The sequence below is a fragment of the Pollachius pollachius genome (assembly GCF_949987615.1).
Source record: "Pollachius pollachius genome assembly, chromosome: 1".
Classification (NCBI taxonomy): domain Eukaryota; kingdom Metazoa; phylum Chordata; class Actinopteri; order Gadiformes; family Gadidae; genus Pollachius; species Pollachius pollachius.
This window is the reverse complement of record NC_136934.1, coordinates 9,526,697-9,544,583: the sequence shown is the minus strand read 5'-3', so window position 1 is coordinate 9,544,583 and position 17,887 is coordinate 9,526,697. Positions and strand designations below refer to the sequence as shown.

The window sequence follows — 17,887 nt, the reverse complement described above, 5'->3', positions numbered from 1 at the left end:
TTAAACCTGCATGTGTTCCAAGTTAAATTATCCAAAAACCCATTCATCAATCGTTAAACATTTTGTTTGTGCATTCCACTCTAACTTTTCCAATGAACAATCAAATAAATGTGTTACTTGAACCAACCTATGGTGTCTGCTTGATGGTAAACACTGTTCAAGTGTAGCAGTAGCAAATGATCACAAAGACAACACTAATGTATTTTAGAGTTTTTTGTATAATAGACACATATGATTAATTAGGGACTGCTGTATCATGCATCTATACACAGACTCACTCATTCTCAAAAGTGTTACCGACTGGGACATACCGCAAGTTACTGATTTAAGTAAATTGCAGCATGCTGCAAGGGACAAAGGCACTGACACACACATATATAAATCTATAGGTGTGTTGGTGTATGTGTGTGTGTGTTGCACTTAGTGATGCATTATTTCCTTCCCGTGTGGCTGGATGTCAGCTGGTGTGGATCAGTCAGTATTTGGGGAAACCTTCCATTGCGTCTTCCAACTTGGTGAGAACCCACTGCAAGCAAACGGGCAGAACATGAAACTGAGGAAGTGCATGTATTTCACAGGTCCTGATTTAATTTCCCAAACTCTCTGCATTACTGCTGACTGGAACAGCTCCCTGCAACACTTCCCATCTGTCTACCATCTGCATGGTCGGTGTAGGGTTACCTTGGCAATCTCTGGAGTTCGGAAGTTGATGATCTTCCCGAACTCTTTAGCGTGGAAGACTGACTTGACCCTTTCCTGCAACACGACACAACAGGGCACCGGCATGAATTTTGGACTTATATCACATCATCCAAATGTGACCCCGACTAGCCCACCAATCACAACACTACTGCAGCTTCAGTTTCCCTTTAAAAGAGAACCAATTAGAGGCCTTTGATCGAGCGTACCTTAGCTTCGATGCGAAGTCGTCGGTCCTCTACGATCAAGGGGTCCTTGGTGAACTCGTTGAACAGGTACTGCCACTCACAGGTCAGCTGACCAAATGTGCCCTTGGTTACAAAGAAAATGCCCCTGAAAAAGAAAGCAGGATTAGATATATTTAGTAGGGAATTTACACAAACTAGCATTGGCTATCGGTGAAACAGGGCTTGTACATGGTTGAAGTACTAGTTTGTTGGTTGTGAAAAGGATTTTTTTTTTTTGATTCCATGTCCTCTGGGGAAACACCTGTTTAGTATGTCTCATTGTTTCATCAGGTTTCATAGGGGAAACATTATCAGTAGCCCAACCACCATCTGAGATAGATTAAAATATTTGAGCCCGGAAATGAATCAAAACAAAAATCTGTAAATTACGTCTCATAAACAGCTAGATTTATTGAATACAAAATGTGAAAACCATGATGTATTACAGTTATTCCAAAGTTAATGAGTTAACCTTTTGGTGATCATCAGGAAGTCCGACTCATTGACCTTGGCGTGAGCAAAGTATCTATACTTGGAGAAACGTCCGTTTTCGATTTTCTGTAAGAGGTGAGAAAAGGGGAAACAATTCACTCAGTCACAAAGAAAAGGATGAATCAGGAGCATCAAGTGTAACATTTTGCGTCTTTTGTACAAATGAATAAATTAACAAAGATGAACCAAACACATACCATTAAAGAATGACTCAAGATGTGACTCAAAGGCAAAAGGAAGAGGGAGATGATTGAAAGAATGAAATGGAACAAAGAGGCAAGGGGGTTGTCATGACGATATGCACATGTTTAATGAGAACGGCGGAACCCCGGTCAACAGAGTCAAAGATGGAAAGTGGCAACAACAGAGTTAACAGAGCATAACATACATACAACACCGTCCTCACAAACGGAACAAATAAATGAACAAAACAAAATCAGCCAGCCTTGAATGCACTTTAAGCAGCAAAAAAAGGTGTACAAATTAATCATCATCATCATTTTCTCGGTCTACCAAAATGTTGCAAACCAGAGAACACCAGCAAAGCCTAGACACCTATACACCAAGCTAACTCCACAAACACATCGCTTTGACTAAAACCACACGCGACATGCTAACACTGCTAGCTGCCTTCCTCATCCAGCTCATCCTCATCCTCTGTGTCAGTCCTGCTCCACTGAGCGAAGGCCAATCTGCACTGTGGACATGAAAGAGACAGAGCCAACGTCAGGGGAAGAGACATTCACAGTCACGGTGTGGCTAGTAGCTAGACACTACCAGACTAGACTCTACTCTGTGTAGATCATTTCCAATAGGCTTTGTCAGTGCCAGTCTACAGTGTGTACCAGTTTACAGTGTGTACCAGTCTACAGTGTGTACCAGTCCACAGTGTGTACCAGTCCACAGTGTTTACCAGTCCACAGTGTGTACCAGTCCACAGTGTGTACCAGTCTACAGTGTTTACCAGTCCACAGTGTGTACCAGTCTACAGTGTGTACCAGTCTAATGTGTGCACCAGTGTTGCCCCAGTTCATTATCTCAGGATGTTTTTATTCTTCCTTTAAATGGTTTGGTCTGTGACAAAAGCACATTTAGACTACTTCATATTTCCGAGTAATACAAATGAATAGTAATGGTATTACATTTTTGTTAATGTTGTTTGACCAGATCAAACCAACATACTCCAGCAACAGAAAAAACAAAGAAGAAAGTTCATGACATCAACGACAAAACTATCCTCACTAAGCTATGGAAAATCCTAATAACAGCTACACAAACAGGACGAGAATGAACTTAAATCGATTTCATCTTGACAACACAATAGGCCAGACTGAAGAGCTAGCAAGCTACCTCTGTCAACAAGGCAAATATCAAATATGACTCACATCTCGATGCACACACATTGCATTTGGTAACGTAGGGACACGGTAGTGTGTCGCTGTGGATGGTGTCACAGAAGATAGTGTAGACCACCAAAAAATCCCGGATTAAACACGAACATAGAATATATTTTTAGGACGAGACCAAAACATGGTCACCCCCCCAAAATGACTTTTGCCACCTATGTGGTTATGTTTGTGGATATGTGTGGTTGTGCGACCAGCTCTCCATCTCTACTCTGCTGCTTGTCAATAAGAACACAGCTAAGCTACGCAGGTCAATGACCCACTGAGGCACTGCTCTGACTCACAAACTGCTGAATCAATGCCATGAAACGGAACGTCCCCCGTTCCAAAATAGCCCAGGAGTAGTTCCTCGGCTGGAGTGGAGTGAGGAGGAGTGAGGAGGGGAAGAGAGAAATGATGCAGTGGCGCAATAGTGACATGGAGGATGTCAGGGAGAAGAGGTTCAGCTTCTCACAAGCACACAATCCAAAAGTGTGTGATACCCCCCACAATCCAAAAGTGTGTGACCCTTCATGTCATTCACATGAAGCTTTTTCGTTTAGATGACAAAATGTTTTGTGCCAATGGGAGATTATATTTACTTTGTTAGAGGTCAAGATACCAATGATAAAGACGAAGACGAATAATATTGACACTATCATCCAAGCCAAATATTAATCACACATTTCTTTCACACAGGTGTGTAAGTGTGTAACCCGTAAAAGGGGCGGGAACAGGGGACATACCTGCAGCATCTGGCTGCCCAGCCCCTCCAGCTCCTTATATGGGCGTATGACACCGTCTTCGTGGATGAAGCGAGGGGGCCGTAGCGACTCGATGTCCTGGGAGGTCTCGGCCGCCCTGATGGACAGAACACACACATAACAGTCAGTGCTGCATAGTACATACCCATTCAAAAGTACACATCCCGTACAGCCATACAAGTCGTTAAATACCAGGAAAAACGACATTCAATGGTTAAAAAAGGGTATTATGAAAACAAATAGTACAGTATTCAGTATCCGATTCATGGGTGAGGTTAATACTTTGCTGCAGTGTCTTTTGGTTCCGTTAGTGTTCAGACTGGAATTTGCTAGGCAAACTGAACGTGGTTGACAAAAGCCTTGTAGTCATGCATGCCGCTCGTCTGTTAAACATAAAATATGAGTGAAACTCTGCTTCCACGTTGCGGCCAATAATAATGGAGCAACAACTTTTTGTGGTCTTGGGTTCTTTCTTTTTGCTTTAGTGTTCATACAAACTTCACTGGTGCTTTCACCTCCTGATTGCACCACGTCTGATCACAACAAAATTTTAAATGAGTTTGGGTTAAAATGAAAAAGTGTACACTTCACCAACAATGCATTGTTTTTTGTTTGCTTCCTGTATTTGGGTTGGATCACGTTCCATCCAAAAGGGAAAATGAACTAGAGGTTTGACCGAAGCTCAGACATAGACTCCCGTTTCAAGCGGACCAAACTTTGTTCATCACCGAAGCTGAATGAGCTATGATGCATCCACCAAAGACATTTGCAAAGTAATCTCTCAAAAGAAAACATTTGAAACTGTAGTGTAGCCAAACGCATGAAGAAAGACAATTATGAAAATGTCAACGTATGATTACGATGTCGTGGTCCAAGCACGAGCTTAAGAGAAGGCATGTACTGAAACGGGAGAAAACACAGTTTTCGCGTGGATGGATAGACACACACACACACACACACACAGACACACACCTCTTGATCCCTTGGAAGGTGCTGCTGACCATGTCGATAAAGCCCCCGGTTGGCCTGGCGACCGCTCCCACCAGACCCTTGCCCATGCCCTTGAAGAAGCCCGCTGCCCCCTCCTTCTGGGCTCCTAACGGACAACCACCACACACAGTATGAACCCAAGAAAACACACACGTCACACTGGATATTAAACTGATTTCTAACGCACAGAACACATTAAATGCTAGTAAGGCATGGGCAAGAAAAGCCAATCATAAACATAAAAACATGAAGAAACATAAAACAGAAGAAAAATGTAACAACATTCTAAAACTAATTTGTGATACGCGAGGCAAATCCTAGAAAGACAAGGCTACGTTTTTAACTCGAGATGGCCGTAGTCACAAGCGTGTTCTTGCCACAGGCGGCATGGTTGTTCAGTATGCACCCCCAAAAAACTTTAACAGACACCTTTCAGTGCCCTCCGGGGCAGAGAGCTAAGAGATGTCTAATGAGGCCAGGAATCCGCTGCTTGACACAAACATTTATATGAACCTGCCTGAGAGACGACGATACTACACGTCTAAGGCAGCAGAACTCAAACCCACTCAAACCCTACACCACTCGTTGGTTTGAGGTTTTACTACATTTTCCAGGGTCAGGACCACATACCTTTTATGGGCTTGGTAACAATTCCTGTGATGCCACTGACAAATCCCTAGGAGGAAGAGGAAGAGATCACATATCTAAACCAATAACATCCTGACCGCAGCAACCATCGAGATGTACCATCATACTAAGAATAATGTTGGTCTTGTTTACAACTGGTTTTACCTCTCAAAGTCAAACTCTTTTCGTTTAGCTTTTTTTTAAGTGCAATTTTTGTCATAAAGGTTTGTGATCACTTTATAACATAAATTAACATACAAATAGCAATACAAATGTTACAAGTAACAATTTGAAGTACAGTAACTAATAATTAGGTTCTAGTGTGATTCTTATAACTACTATATTCCATTGACAGTTTAACTAGTTACTATTCATTTGATACTAACACTTCAGTCACTAGCAACCAAACAACTAGCATCTAATAAAAAACTACTACTAAAATTTAAATAGACACTCTTCACCATTGGAATAGTAAGTAGTAACTAAATAATTAAGCACTAGTAACTTTAGAATAGTTACTATCAAGAGAACTTAATGTACTCACAGACACCAGCCCCTTGCCTCCCCGGGCAAGCCCTTCCTTCAGGCCGCTGGGCTGTTTGTTCATGGCTTCCCTCCTCTTCTGCTGGTACTCCTCGTCCATGGTGATGGCCGCCACCCCCTTCGCCATGGCGCCTGTTATCCTAGAGGCCGCCCCAGCGATGCCGCCTGAGGAATAATACCATTTAAAAAAGGGCAATTCTTATGCCATTTTATACTTTCATTAGATATGATAACCCAAATTGTCCTTCGAATCAAAATGTAAATGTTCATTATTAATGAATTACTACAATTCAATTATCCAGTTATGTCGCATTATAAACATAAACAAGTGCTATGGTGATATTTAACTCTGGTCAATCCCTGGGCAGCCGTGACACAGCCAGAGCGTTGGACTTACCAACAGCTCCACCAACCAGAGCCTTCACCCCCAGAGCCACGCCTTCAACAAACTCCTCTGGCCCCTGGATGGCACCCTAGGAAACCCCAATACCCCAATAAGAACAGTTGCATGGAAATGTACAAAGCCAACTATAGGTTGACATGCACAGCTTAGGTCAGTTAAGGCTGAATAGACAGAATAAAGTCATACACACAGTAAGGTCCTTACATGCACACTAATAGACCAATCTTAATCTGGTTAAGGCGCTTAGTCAAAGTATTAAACATGTTGATATTCCTGGAGCATGACACCTGGATAAGTGGATCATCATTGGATATAATTTATCATGCAACGTAAACAAAGAAGTTAAGCCTTAACCTATAAGCTGTGTGATGCACGTAATGAAAAACTCAAACACTACTCAAATGCTACATTTCATGATCAATTTGATCATTCTTCAATTAGAAAACATACAAAACAATAGAGTTTAAAAGCCACCATGCAATAGAAACACAATCTTCATCTCAGCTGCTATGGTGTCGCTCCGTGGGCCTTACCTGATAGGGTTCATAGAAGAAAGCCTCTACTCCCTCAGACAGCCCTCTGATCAGACCGAAGGGGTTGCCGAGCACGTCCAGACCCAGCACCAACACATACATCTGTTTGATAGCCTGATAAACACACCCACACACAACGTTAGGGTGACAGGAGGCCTGGCAGGCTCAGGTAGGGCTAGAATGTGAATGAAGTAACATTTGATGAAATTAATGGTTTTTGTCCAGGTCAACTCTTTATTTATCCGTTTTATCAATTCTTGGCTTGATTAAATAATAAATATGAATTTAATGAATTGTTTTTTGTTGGTGGAAAACTGCATTTGTTACTGATTGGTGTGTGTGTGTGTGTGTGTCTTTCTTACCTGCTTTAAATAATGTCCTGTGACCTCCCTCTGAAGCTCCTGATAGGTGCAGAATTGGAAGTTCAACTGAAAGAAGGCTAATCTGAAAAAACAACAAAACAAACAGTGTTAAACAGGAACATCGTTCGCAAAAAACTAATGAGTAGAGGGAATATGATTGAGAGAAATAATTCCACCAGGCATGATGTTGACCATGTCTATCCATCAATCAATCAATCAATATCCTTTATTTAACCGGGAAAAAAATCATTGAGATTAAAATCTCTTTTCCAAGAATGTCCTGGCCAAGAAGACAGCACAACCAACAGTCACGTACGATTCTCATAAACCACATTCAGCATCAATTAATATGCGTACAATACAAGATTAGGGACAAGACTATAAAGGAAAATTAAAAATGAATACAGTTAAAATAAAATAAATAAACCACAACAGATCAAATGATTAAACTCCTCTGCGTGGACACTCCCACGTGTGACATCACTAGCAAAGGGGAGTAGTCCACGGAGGGACTGTAACGGCTCGTCAGCTTCCCGTCTGCCGGTGACCGTGAACGCACGGGGTCCTTACTTAAAGACCACGTCCTGCACGTCGGTCAGCGTCGCTCCGATGCTCTTCAGCAGCAGGTTGAGCGACTGGACGGGGATCAGCTCTGACTCCCTCTTCTCCTTGTTGCCGTCGTCCCCTCCGGTGCTCAGAGAGAGGCTCAGGTGGAGCTGGACATGGACACAGGGACAAGACTCGTTCAGGATGGAGGGACGGATGTGTTGTTTGCAAAGTCAACTGTCGTGGAGCAGCAGACACACAATCATAATTGGAGCAACTACAAAAATGTGCAAGTTGATAAAAATAACGGGTTGCAGCCTGACTTAGCCTGACCAATTGGTAAATATGCAATAATGTGGACCCCCTCAGTTTTTGGTTATAGGGGCGTTATCAATGGGCGCCCAGAAAAAAAGAGATTGCAGAGTAGCTAAGGAAATAACATTAAAGTGCAGATGTAAGAAGTTTATTTTTTTATTACACCGGTTACATTTTTTATTGTTTAGGGTTGGTGTTTCATTGTTTTGATGCATCACCCCGATCGCTAATGACTCAGCACTGTGGCTACCAGCACTGATGGCTCGCAAGCTAATGAAGCTGGAACCATGCAGGGCTACTAGCACTGATTGTTATCCAGCACATGAAGTGAACTCCATGCACGGATGATATGCACACCTTGATGGGAGAGATGTGGAAGTATTCATAGAGGCTAATGGGAGAGTTGTCACAGGCAGAGGCGGTGGCTCCCTCAGCCAGCCCGTAGTCCATGTCCTTCTGAAACAGCTCCACCTACAGGATTACACAGAAAACACATCCACATTAGCTAATGGCTGAATACTGGAGATTGAGAAATGGGGAGTGTGCAAGAAATGGACCAAGACAAAGAAAGACAGAGTGTCAGAGAGGGACAGAGACAGACAGATACAGAGACGGAGACAGTGACAGAAACACATCATCATTAGCTAGTGGCTGAATAATGGAGAGGGAGAAATGGGGAGCGTGCAAGAAATGGACCAAGACAAAGAAAGACAGACTGACAGAGAGAGACGGACAAGGAGGCAGTTAACGAGACAGTGACAGTAACAGTAGAGACAGAGACATAGACAGATACACAGAGAGACAGATAAAGAGAGAGACAAAGAGAGACAGAGTCTGACTTCTTGTTGAGGCGTAGTGACACTAGCGTTCTCCGGTGTGAACAGATCCAGTATGGCATAGAGGAAGCCGAGGTCCAGCTTCAGGTCCATCTCCTGGATCAACACCATAAAGTACCTGTGGGTGGTGGACACATAAACCCACAGGTCAACCCCATGAAGAGAACCATCTCATTCAGACTAGTGCTGTACATTACTACTGTCATTTAGCAGATGGTAAAGACATCAGAGAGAGAGAGATAGAGAGAGAGAGAGAGAGAGAGAGAGAGAGAGAGAGAGAGAGAGAGAGAGAGAGAGAGAGAGAGAGAGAGTTGAAGGTGTATTTACTTAATACGGGAGATGTCTGAATGACCTGCAGTCCTGGTCACAATACTGATGTCTGTCATGGGTTTAGGCTCTGGAAGACACACAGCAAGGGCATAATGTAGAGCACAAATGCACACAAACACAGACACAGACACTCATATCTGATAAGGGGCTCACCGGAATCCATGGTGACCGACTTTGGTAGTTTGACAGGGAAAAAGACATAGGGGAAGATGGCGCCAGGCAATTGATTCTGGATCTGCAGACAGTGAACACAATCACTCTAATTACTACAACAACAGCAAAAAATGGCTCCAAAGAAGTATGATACGAAGCTGACCCATTCTCTTGATCTAATCAGTTGGATAATCATCCGTTTCAATCATTTGACATTATTGTCAAATCAGTCATATCTCCTCACCTGTATGCGGTTGACTTTGACCCTGTAGAAGCTCTGGCGAGGCGAGACGCTGTACTCCACCTTCACGCCAGGCAGGTAGTTCCTCCGCAGGGGCGCGTCGTAGGGCTGCAGCACACACATGTCTACGCCGCCGGGGGACAGAGACACCTGGGAGGGAGGGGGAGAGAGAGAGACAGAGAGAAGATTACCTTCATGTCCACACATTTGCCTTTGATTGCCCAGTCCGTTTTTGAGGATGATACCCTTGTAAATGTGCTAACGGAGAAGCCGAAAACAAGGGTTTAGTGATCAGGGGCCAGCCAGTCTGGGATTAAGGGAGAGCTGTGTAGATATACTCAGCGTATACTCTGTCTGTTACCTGGAGGTTGGTCTCCAGGTCCACTATGAGATTGTCCACGGAGCCCGACTCCACATAGGCATTGTATGCATCCTCTAGCATGTCAGCCTCTTTGTTGCTCAGCGGCTTCCAACGACTCTTCTTCTTGGGCTTGGATTCCCACACCACATCCGAACTAACAGCAGGAGGAAGAAGACGAATGCTTGATTGCATTGTTGTTTGCCGTTATGTTAGTCAACTGAGTCGTTTTGGTTATTAATAACCAAATATTAAAGAGTATGTGGCCTAGGAATACTGGCCAATGTGTGGTTTCAGGAGGATGTGTATGAGGGTTTACAGACCTTGTAATCCCAATGAAGGAGACCTCTTGGCTGTTGCTGTTGTTGACCAGAGACACGCCCACATTCTGTAGGGAGAGGCTGTACTCCTTTTCGGCCAGCTGCACCTTCTCGCTCTCGCACAGCATCTTGTAGACGGACCGCTCCTCCGTGAACAGCACCACCCGCTGTAGGCCTTCAAGACAACCGCAGAAACGCATTAAAAGGTGACATATTATACCCCCAGGTGTGAGTATGATTAACCGTTACAAGCCGTTTTGAAAATCTGCCTCTTCTGACATCACAAGTTGGCGTGTCCACCTAGATGTGTGCTGGATAGATCAGTCTACCAGCCTACCCAGTGTACTGTAGCAAACGTTGCTCATCTATCCGTCATACATCTAGGTGGACATGCCCACTTGTAATGTCAGAAGAGGCAGATTTTCAAAACCGCTTGTAACGGTTAATCACACTCACACCTGGAGATACAATATGTCACCTTTAAACACCCTGTAATGTGTCTGTCGGTGCAGAGGGTGGGGCTGGTATTACTACTCTTTATCCGTCTGATGTGAATTGGCTCTCGTGAAACATTGAAAGCTAGAAGTAAAGTTAGAAGATCGTCACTCCTAGACGGTCTGTCAGTTGTGTAGAATGTTGCAATGAGAATAATATATTCTTAAGGCTGAACCAATCGCTTACATTTGTTAATACATGTATAAATACAGTTTGAAAAGGAAAAGACTTTTAGAAACTTCCAATGCAGCTTTTTCACAAAGGACGACACATAAGGTATGGAAAACATTTAGTGTTGAAAACAGCAACTACTTCCACTGGTTTGAATAACTGTACCTTCATAGAAAGAGATGAGGAAAAGCCTTCCGTCTTTCTTCAAATCATCAAGCTCGTCCTAAGGACACACATACAAAGGATTGACAAAAGTTGCGGGCGGAAACACCAATCAATAACGACCCTCCTTGTTTCTATAGATGGAATCACAGTTCTTTCTGTCAGGTGGGTTAAGGCTAGCTAGCGATCTACAATTCCTGATAACTCTTTAGTCATTAGGCAGACAATTTTATTCGAAGCGGCTTGCGTTGATTTAGTTTAGATACATGTCATGAGGGGGTCAGGTATCTTTTTATTCTTAAAAAATAGACTTTGGCCATTGAGGCTTCCAACCAGAAGCTTTCGACTTGGGAGTCAAACACCCTGAACACTAGAGGATCATGCCCCATGACGGATTGGTTACCTTTTCGTTCTTCAGGGACCCAGAGTAGCTGCCACAGTTCCAGCACAGCTCCCTGGAGCCGGTGGGCTCGGCCCAGGTGTAGTACAGAGCTTTACCTGGCTCCAGCTCCTGCCCCTCCACCTCCTTCTGAGAGCTGCTCACACACACATATAACACAATAACAAAAATCAGTAACTGCCCATACATGAAACCGGGAAAAAGAAAAAGCGACAGTCGGCAGTAAAGAGAGAAATCAAAAGAAGCCGGATCAGCTATCCACAGAGGAACCAGAAAATCCCCTCGCAGAGACAGTACAGAATAGTAACCAACCACAAGGCACCCAAGCTCCCATCGCCCTTTCCAAGAGGAGAAATTCAAACATTAGCACACACATTCATGGGGATGCAGACTACGAAGAGGCGTTCAAGGGAAGAAGGGAGACTTTTTTTTCCCAATATGAAGCAAACTACTGGAGGAAGAAGAGGAAGAGGGATATCCATCGAAATAGGCGGCAGCCAAAGAAAAAAGCAATTAACTTATGATAATGTAACCTAAGCCAGGTGCTTAGTTGACCCCAACCAGTTTGTTCAGTATGAAAAATCATTGTATCATGGTAGATGCAACAAAACGATTGTAGGGCCCTTTGTGATAAACATAAGAAGCCAATGCCACGCTCAACCCTAATCTAAGCAAATATTCTGAACTGGGCTTACCTATTTCTTCATTTGCTGACCATCTATTTATGTCTGCTAGTTCCAGTTATATTGGTTTCTCCATTCACTATTCACTCCATTCCTCTATACCATTAAAACTATTCTATGACTGTATCATAAAATCTCATCATTCTCACAATATGGAAGTATTACGTTATTGTTATTAGAAAAATAATCAACCATCCTTGTGTGCTGATTCCTACCCAGCACTTTTCACCTACTGGTGCTGCAAACAACCTTCACGAAGCTGCTTTATTTCGCTTGTACACACTTGCATTTGATTAGCTAATCATGAGTTAACTGCCACCACCAGCTTTAAATGAAAGCTGCTTTAAATGAAAGCTGAGATTGGTAGCAGCCATCATCGTAATGACACAGTTTAAAGAAACTAGTATGTGAAATGTCTCTTGGTTTATGACCTGGATGCACCAGATGGATGTATTTTCCGGAGAAGGTGGTTGAGCATCTTGCTCAAGGACACCTATAGGCAAGCTGGGGCCACAACACCAAAGTCACTACCCTATCCTGCCCCCTCTGATGATAGGATTACTAAATGGTTTGACTACGATGACACTCAATGATAACTAGGTGGACTTCCAAAGCTCTAGCCATTTCCCCTTCTCTTCTCCTGAGCCTCTTGTTCTGGGGACCCTAAGCCTCCCTGTGTGAAGCTGCCTTATCCCAGGCATTTCCTGTGCCTTGGGTTTGGTTGTACCTGTCCTCCTCCCCGGAGAAGGAGAGGTCAAGCAGCTCATCAGGCACCCACGTGGTCGAGTCTCTCCGACTCCTGTGTGGAGCCAATCAACCGTTCAACACAAAGACAAAAAACAGATACCCTGCTTGGGCCAGGTGCTGATCTGGCAAGGTGTCTGTAGGACAGGATATTGTTATGGTTCCATAGTAATTACACAGTATGTCATCAACAAGACAAATCTTATCCAGGCAGGTCATGACTTACCTAACACATACTATGGTATACTAGTCATTAATGTTTTTTTTATATTTGCTCGATCAATATGACCACTGATCATGATAATGATCAGTATGATAATGATGGTTGTGTCCCCTCTGCTATTTCCCCCATCAGTCCGCTCACCTTTGGTGGAACTCCACAACTTGGCTCTTGGTATGGTTGATAATGAGGAACGGGGCGGAGCCATCGTGGTAGTCTGAGAAACGGATCTCAGCCGAATGCTCTGATAGGCTCACTTCCACAATGAACCCGCCCAGCTAAAAGATAACACATTGAAAGACATTTTATTTATTTATTTTTTATTAGTGAGGTAGGGGTTTAGCATGTTTCTCAAGGATGCCTACCGTTAAAATGTGGACACTGGGGTTTGAACCCAGTGGAGAACACCGTTACCAATAGAATATCCTGCCCCCCCTAAAATATTGTAAGAGTGGTTTGCTATAGTTTTTGTTGAGGGAAATTTGCGGCTCATGCACTCACTGTGTTGTCCAGCTTCAGCAACAGGCAGTTCTCTGGCCTTGTGAAGTCGATGGTTCGAGGAGGCGCTTCACATCCTTCTACCCTGATCTTCAGCCTCTTGGTGTCCTTCTCAGGCCAGAAGGGAATGGCCGACTGAAAAGATAACATCAGAGCAACCATATATATCTACAGAGCGGGCAAAATATTGTAATTAACTTTATTTTTATAAAGTGTTGCTGATAGTAAAATAAAATGAAAGCCTAGGATTACTTCAACACAAATCTCTTGCAAATGTTTCAGAATCGGTAATTACATTTTTTATTCTAGTAACCAATATAAACACTTTTCTTCGGTCTGGCAGGAGAAGGCTACCCTGTTTATTAAGCATTGAGAACTTGGTTAAGACCTGTTCGGGCGGAGCTGGTGTCCAGTTGTCCTGGCCCTCCTCGCTGATCTGGATCACATGCTTGGTGCGGTTTTTCAGCAGGTAGAAAGGCACAAAGGTCACGATGCGTGTCAGGCTGAAACTGCTGGCATCGATCTTCACCCCGACCTAGAGGAGTGGACACACCCATGAACTCATGTGTGACGCAAAGACACGATGACAGAATCAGTGAATTTAGCCCATCATTCTAGCTATCTAGCCCCAAGTTGGGGGGGGTTCAAATCTTACCAGGTAGTCTTTGTATCTGCCTTTACATTTCACATCTCCATAGCTACCGACAGTATCCAGGGAGAAATCATCGGAGAGGTCGCTGTCTGAGATCATAAGACGCACCTGAGAGACAAAGCACAGAATACAAATCAACAAAAACTTGTGAGTTTCACTTGGGAGAGAATAACTGAAAATGTATATTTTTAAATACGGATAGAAGGCCAAAATGGAGAAGAAAATGACACTAATGTTAACATGGTCCAAAGAGGGTCCAAATCAAACATTGCATTCTCGATACCCATCAACAACCACAAGACACAATAGGATTCACGTCCTCATGCGAGTTCATGATGATCATGCCTTGTTGTTCTGCAGGAAGTTGCGGGGCTTGAAGGAGAAGAGCAGGGGCATGTCGTAGTCCAGCGCGTGTTTCCGATGGATGTCGTCGGCCTTGTACTGCAGCAGTCTCCCGGTCTTGTTCACCATCCAGTAGGGCGAGTGGATGGCCACCACCATGCGGCCCGCCTCGTAGACCACGTGCACGGCGATGTCCAGGTCGGCCCGGGGCCTATCGCTGCCGACGTCCATCACCTCGTCCTCCTCGTCGCGCGTGGACTGGAACACGATGAAGGAGATCTCATCTTGGTTTGCATGGAAGCTGGGTGTAGGAGACGATAAGTGTAAACAACGACGCCACTTGTTGTGTCCAGTGATACATTACATGTTGTTGTGTATATGTAAAGCCTGTGTTAAGGGAGGCTAACTCAATCTAGAAAAGTAGCAACCGTTAAAATTAGACCATAATAAAATGTCTCTACCGTTAGATGGAAAGTCAGGGAGATGGAGAAGTGATGGCTCATTAGACACAGACCCGTATGAGGCAGTCCAGTCCTGGGACAGGTAGTCAAGGAGTCGCAGCGCAAGGCTGGAGCGGTTGATGATGGCCGTGTGAAGCTGGGCGGAGTGGCCCGGGTCTAGGATGACCTCAGGGGCAGTCCGTCCGCTATCCTGTTCAACCGAGACAGACACAAAGCACAGATCAGAAGGACAACATTTTGCATACTGCCTGGGATGGTTCCTGTAGGATGAGAGTATTTTGTGTGTAGTTTTACCTGTAACTTGTAGGCTACGGGGTTGGGGAGGAGGTAGTGTGTGTGTTTACCTATAGCTGGTAGGCTACCGGTTAGAGTAGGCGGTTGTGTGTAGTTTTACCAGTAGCTTGTAGGCTACAGGTTGGAATAGGAAGTTGTGTATAGTTTTTTCTTGTAGCTTCTAGACTACAGGTTAGAGTAGGAGTCTGTGTGTATGTTTACCTGTAACTTGTAGGCTACAGGGTAGAGTAGGAGGTTGTGTGTAGTTTTACCTGTAGCTGGCCAACTACAGGTTAGAGTAGGAGGTTGTGTGAAGGTTAACCTTTAGCTTGTAGGCTAGAGGGTAGAGTAGGAGGTTGTGTGTAGTTTTACCTGTAGCTTGTAGGCAACAGGGTAGAGTAGGAGATGGTGTGTAGTTTTACCTGTAGCTTGTAGGCTACAGGTGAGAGTAGGATGTTGTGTGGCGGTTTACCTGTAGCTTGTAGGCTACAGGTTAGAGTAGGAGGTTGTGTGTAGCTTTACCTGTAGCTTGTAAGCGATGGGGTAGGGTAGGAGGTTGCGTAACAAGATGGATGGCCACAGGTGGAGGACGTAGGACTCATCAAAGTTCTCCCCGGCATTCCCGGTGTGTTTGGACACCACGGTGTCCTTCACCGGCACCATGTTGACCATCAGCACGCCACCCTCGTTGCCGCGGCGATGGCAGTTCCTCTGCAGGCTGGTCACGGGCTCTTGGTGGCAGATGTCCTCGTAACTGAAGCCCTCAGAACACTGAAACTCCTGCTCCTGTTCCTCCTGCTGCTGCTGTTTCTCCTTCACCTGTTCCTCCTGGGGCTGCTGTTCCCCCTGCTCCTGTTGCTGTTCCTCCTGCTCCTCCTTCTCCTGATCCTCCTCAGTGGCATCCTGGGTCAGTGGCTGTAGACTCAGCTCAGACCTGTAGGGGGCAGCAGACGGTCGAGAGTAGAATTAAGTTTGGATGCGCCAAAGTGATAAGCAACCATAAAACAGAGTTGGCCATACAATGCTATTGGTGGTGGGTGCTGTCGTTCGAATTGTGTTATGGTGGGTCATGGCATCGTCACCTGTAGGAGTCCAGAGGAACACAGAACTCCTCTTCAGGCAGAGCTGTCCCCAGACATGTTGGTCCCTCAAATACTTTGAACGGGATGGAGAAGTGATTGATGATCTGTAGGAAGGAATGGAAATGATGGTTCTTTTATTTGTGTCAGTTTTCAGAAGCCTGAGTATTCCGTGCTAAGATGGATTTAATTGAAAAGCTTGCATTTGATTAGTGTCTAAAGCGAGGGACAGACTCAGGTCAAGAAGTTTGATCTGTTTACACCAGAGAATCGCCATGAGGAAGAACATTATTTTAACCAAACATAGGCTGTACCAGAAGTGACTAACTCCTTTAGTTTCCCCTCTGAAATAAATATCCATCTATTCCTTTATCAGTCTCTAATGGCTTCACAAACTGACCATTTAAAAGCATCAACTAATCCAGAGAGAAAGGTAGACGGCCGTGGGTTTAGAGAGAGAAGGTGGCTGTGTGTTTAGAGAGAGAAGATGGCTGTGGGTTTAGAGAGAAGATGGCTGTGGACCAACCTGGAAGGGGGAGCGGATCTTGATGTACTTGCTTCCCTCCACAGAGTAAATCTGGCAGACCAGGAAGCGAGTGACCCGCGACTCGTTGTGGATGACGCTGTACATGCCCCGGCCCACCTTGATCAGGGGGATCACACTGACCGACGTGTGGCCCACAGGATCTGGGGGTGGGGGGTAAAATTATGCAATTTACTCAAGGTGCGACTAATCAGGTCTCAATTAAGACGCATTATGTCTATAACGTATGTCTATTACTTAAATTATGCCGTCTAAATTCTCAAATAACAACACTGATTTATGAAGGTTATGAATAATTTGCAAGTTATAGAGATTTATACAACATAAGCTATCAGCAGTACTTACTGGGCTGTATGTAGTAGTCCTTGGCACTCAAAGAGGTCATGGCGGAGAACTGGTCCGAGTCGGTGGTGGTTCTCTTGTAGTCCATGTTGAGGCTCTCCCCGTCCTGGAGCTCCACGGTGTGGTTGTAGCCCACGCGGCCGATGGGGCTGAACATCTCGCTGTAAAGGACCGACACGGGCAGACCCAGCCGGTTCTTCACCACAAATGGGGCCTCGTCCTCCTGGAAGGACTCCCCGGACTGCTTGGAGAAGGCCTACGGGAGGAAGCGAGCCAGGTGAGGACTGACGACAGGACCCCACAGTTGATCCAATGGACTTAGATACGTTCAAACAACACTGCTCCTTTATAAATGATGCGGCGTACGGCAATGGGAATCAGAAGAAGCTCAGGAAGCCGGAGCATTCCCAGCTCAGTGCGTCCATTATAATAAACCGAAACTGCTACACAGACTCTATTTTTGCCTCTTGGTCTATTTTTGTGCGGCGATGCGGCCCTGAAACAGGTAAATACTCCATAATACTGCGTAAAAACCAGTACAGACAGAATGATTTAAATGAATTCCTAGAAATGTAACCCTATAGAGCTAACATGTCGGTAAATTTTCTTTATTAAAATTATATTAAAATATATTCACGTGCAATATTATCTTATGAACAACATTTTAACTTTTCTAGATAACGTTGCTCTTCCAAAT

At 44.5% G+C, this 17,887-nt stretch overlaps 1 protein-coding gene across 4 annotated transcripts in view; it reads right to left on the bottom strand.

Annotated features, from left to right (window-relative positions):
* Positions 1 to 389: 389 nt before the first annotated feature.
* vps13a (vacuolar protein sorting 13 homolog A) overlaps positions 390 to 17,887 on the bottom strand; it is a 39,155-nt gene continuing 21,657 nt past the window's right edge. For 2 of the 4 annotated variants that reach the window (XM_079744618.1, XM_079744619.1), the window contains exons 45-76: positions 17,194 to 17,446; positions 16,831 to 16,991; positions 16,308 to 16,411; positions 15,748 to 16,159; positions 15,006 to 15,142; positions 14,495 to 14,792; positions 14,153 to 14,257; positions 13,886 to 14,032; positions 13,501 to 13,632; positions 13,144 to 13,277; positions 12,763 to 12,834; positions 11,356 to 11,488; positions 10,956 to 11,013; positions 10,128 to 10,299; positions 9,808 to 9,961; positions 9,450 to 9,596; positions 9,206 to 9,287; positions 9,050 to 9,119; positions 8,726 to 8,840; positions 8,244 to 8,357; positions 7,596 to 7,741; positions 7,026 to 7,107; positions 6,664 to 6,777; positions 6,125 to 6,200; positions 5,729 to 5,892; positions 5,188 to 5,233; positions 4,540 to 4,663; positions 3,550 to 3,664; positions 1,399 to 1,484; positions 909 to 1,032; positions 682 to 756; positions 390 to 526 (exon numbers count right to left, since the gene is read on the bottom strand). In XM_079744618.1, the coding sequence (XP_079600744.1) occupies positions 476 to 526; positions 682 to 756; positions 909 to 1,032; positions 1,399 to 1,484; positions 3,550 to 3,664; positions 4,540 to 4,663; positions 5,188 to 5,233; positions 5,729 to 5,892; positions 6,125 to 6,200; positions 6,664 to 6,777; positions 7,026 to 7,107; positions 7,596 to 7,741; positions 8,244 to 8,357; positions 8,726 to 8,840; positions 9,050 to 9,119; positions 9,206 to 9,287; positions 9,450 to 9,596; positions 9,808 to 9,961; positions 10,128 to 10,299; positions 10,956 to 11,013; positions 11,356 to 11,488; positions 12,763 to 12,834; positions 13,144 to 13,277; positions 13,501 to 13,632; positions 13,886 to 14,032; positions 14,153 to 14,257; positions 14,495 to 14,792; positions 15,006 to 15,142; positions 15,748 to 16,159; positions 16,308 to 16,411; positions 16,831 to 16,991; positions 17,194 to 17,446 (4,203 nt within the window). In that variant the 3' untranslated portion in view covers positions 390 to 475. Of the gene's footprint in view, positions 527 to 681; positions 757 to 908; positions 1,033 to 1,398; positions 1,485 to 1,534; positions 2,116 to 3,549; positions 3,665 to 4,539; positions 4,664 to 5,187; positions 5,234 to 5,728; positions 5,893 to 6,124; positions 6,201 to 6,663; positions 6,778 to 7,025; positions 7,108 to 7,595; positions 7,742 to 8,243; positions 8,358 to 8,725; positions 8,841 to 9,049; positions 9,120 to 9,205; positions 9,288 to 9,449; positions 9,597 to 9,807; positions 9,962 to 10,127; positions 10,300 to 10,955; positions 11,014 to 11,355; positions 11,489 to 12,762; positions 12,835 to 13,143; positions 13,278 to 13,500; positions 13,633 to 13,885; positions 14,033 to 14,152; positions 14,258 to 14,494; positions 14,793 to 15,005; positions 15,143 to 15,747; positions 16,160 to 16,307; positions 16,412 to 16,830; positions 16,992 to 17,193; positions 17,447 to 17,887 lie in introns of those variants that run through there. The other 2 variants (XM_079744620.1, XM_079744621.1) reach the window with 2 other exon arrangements.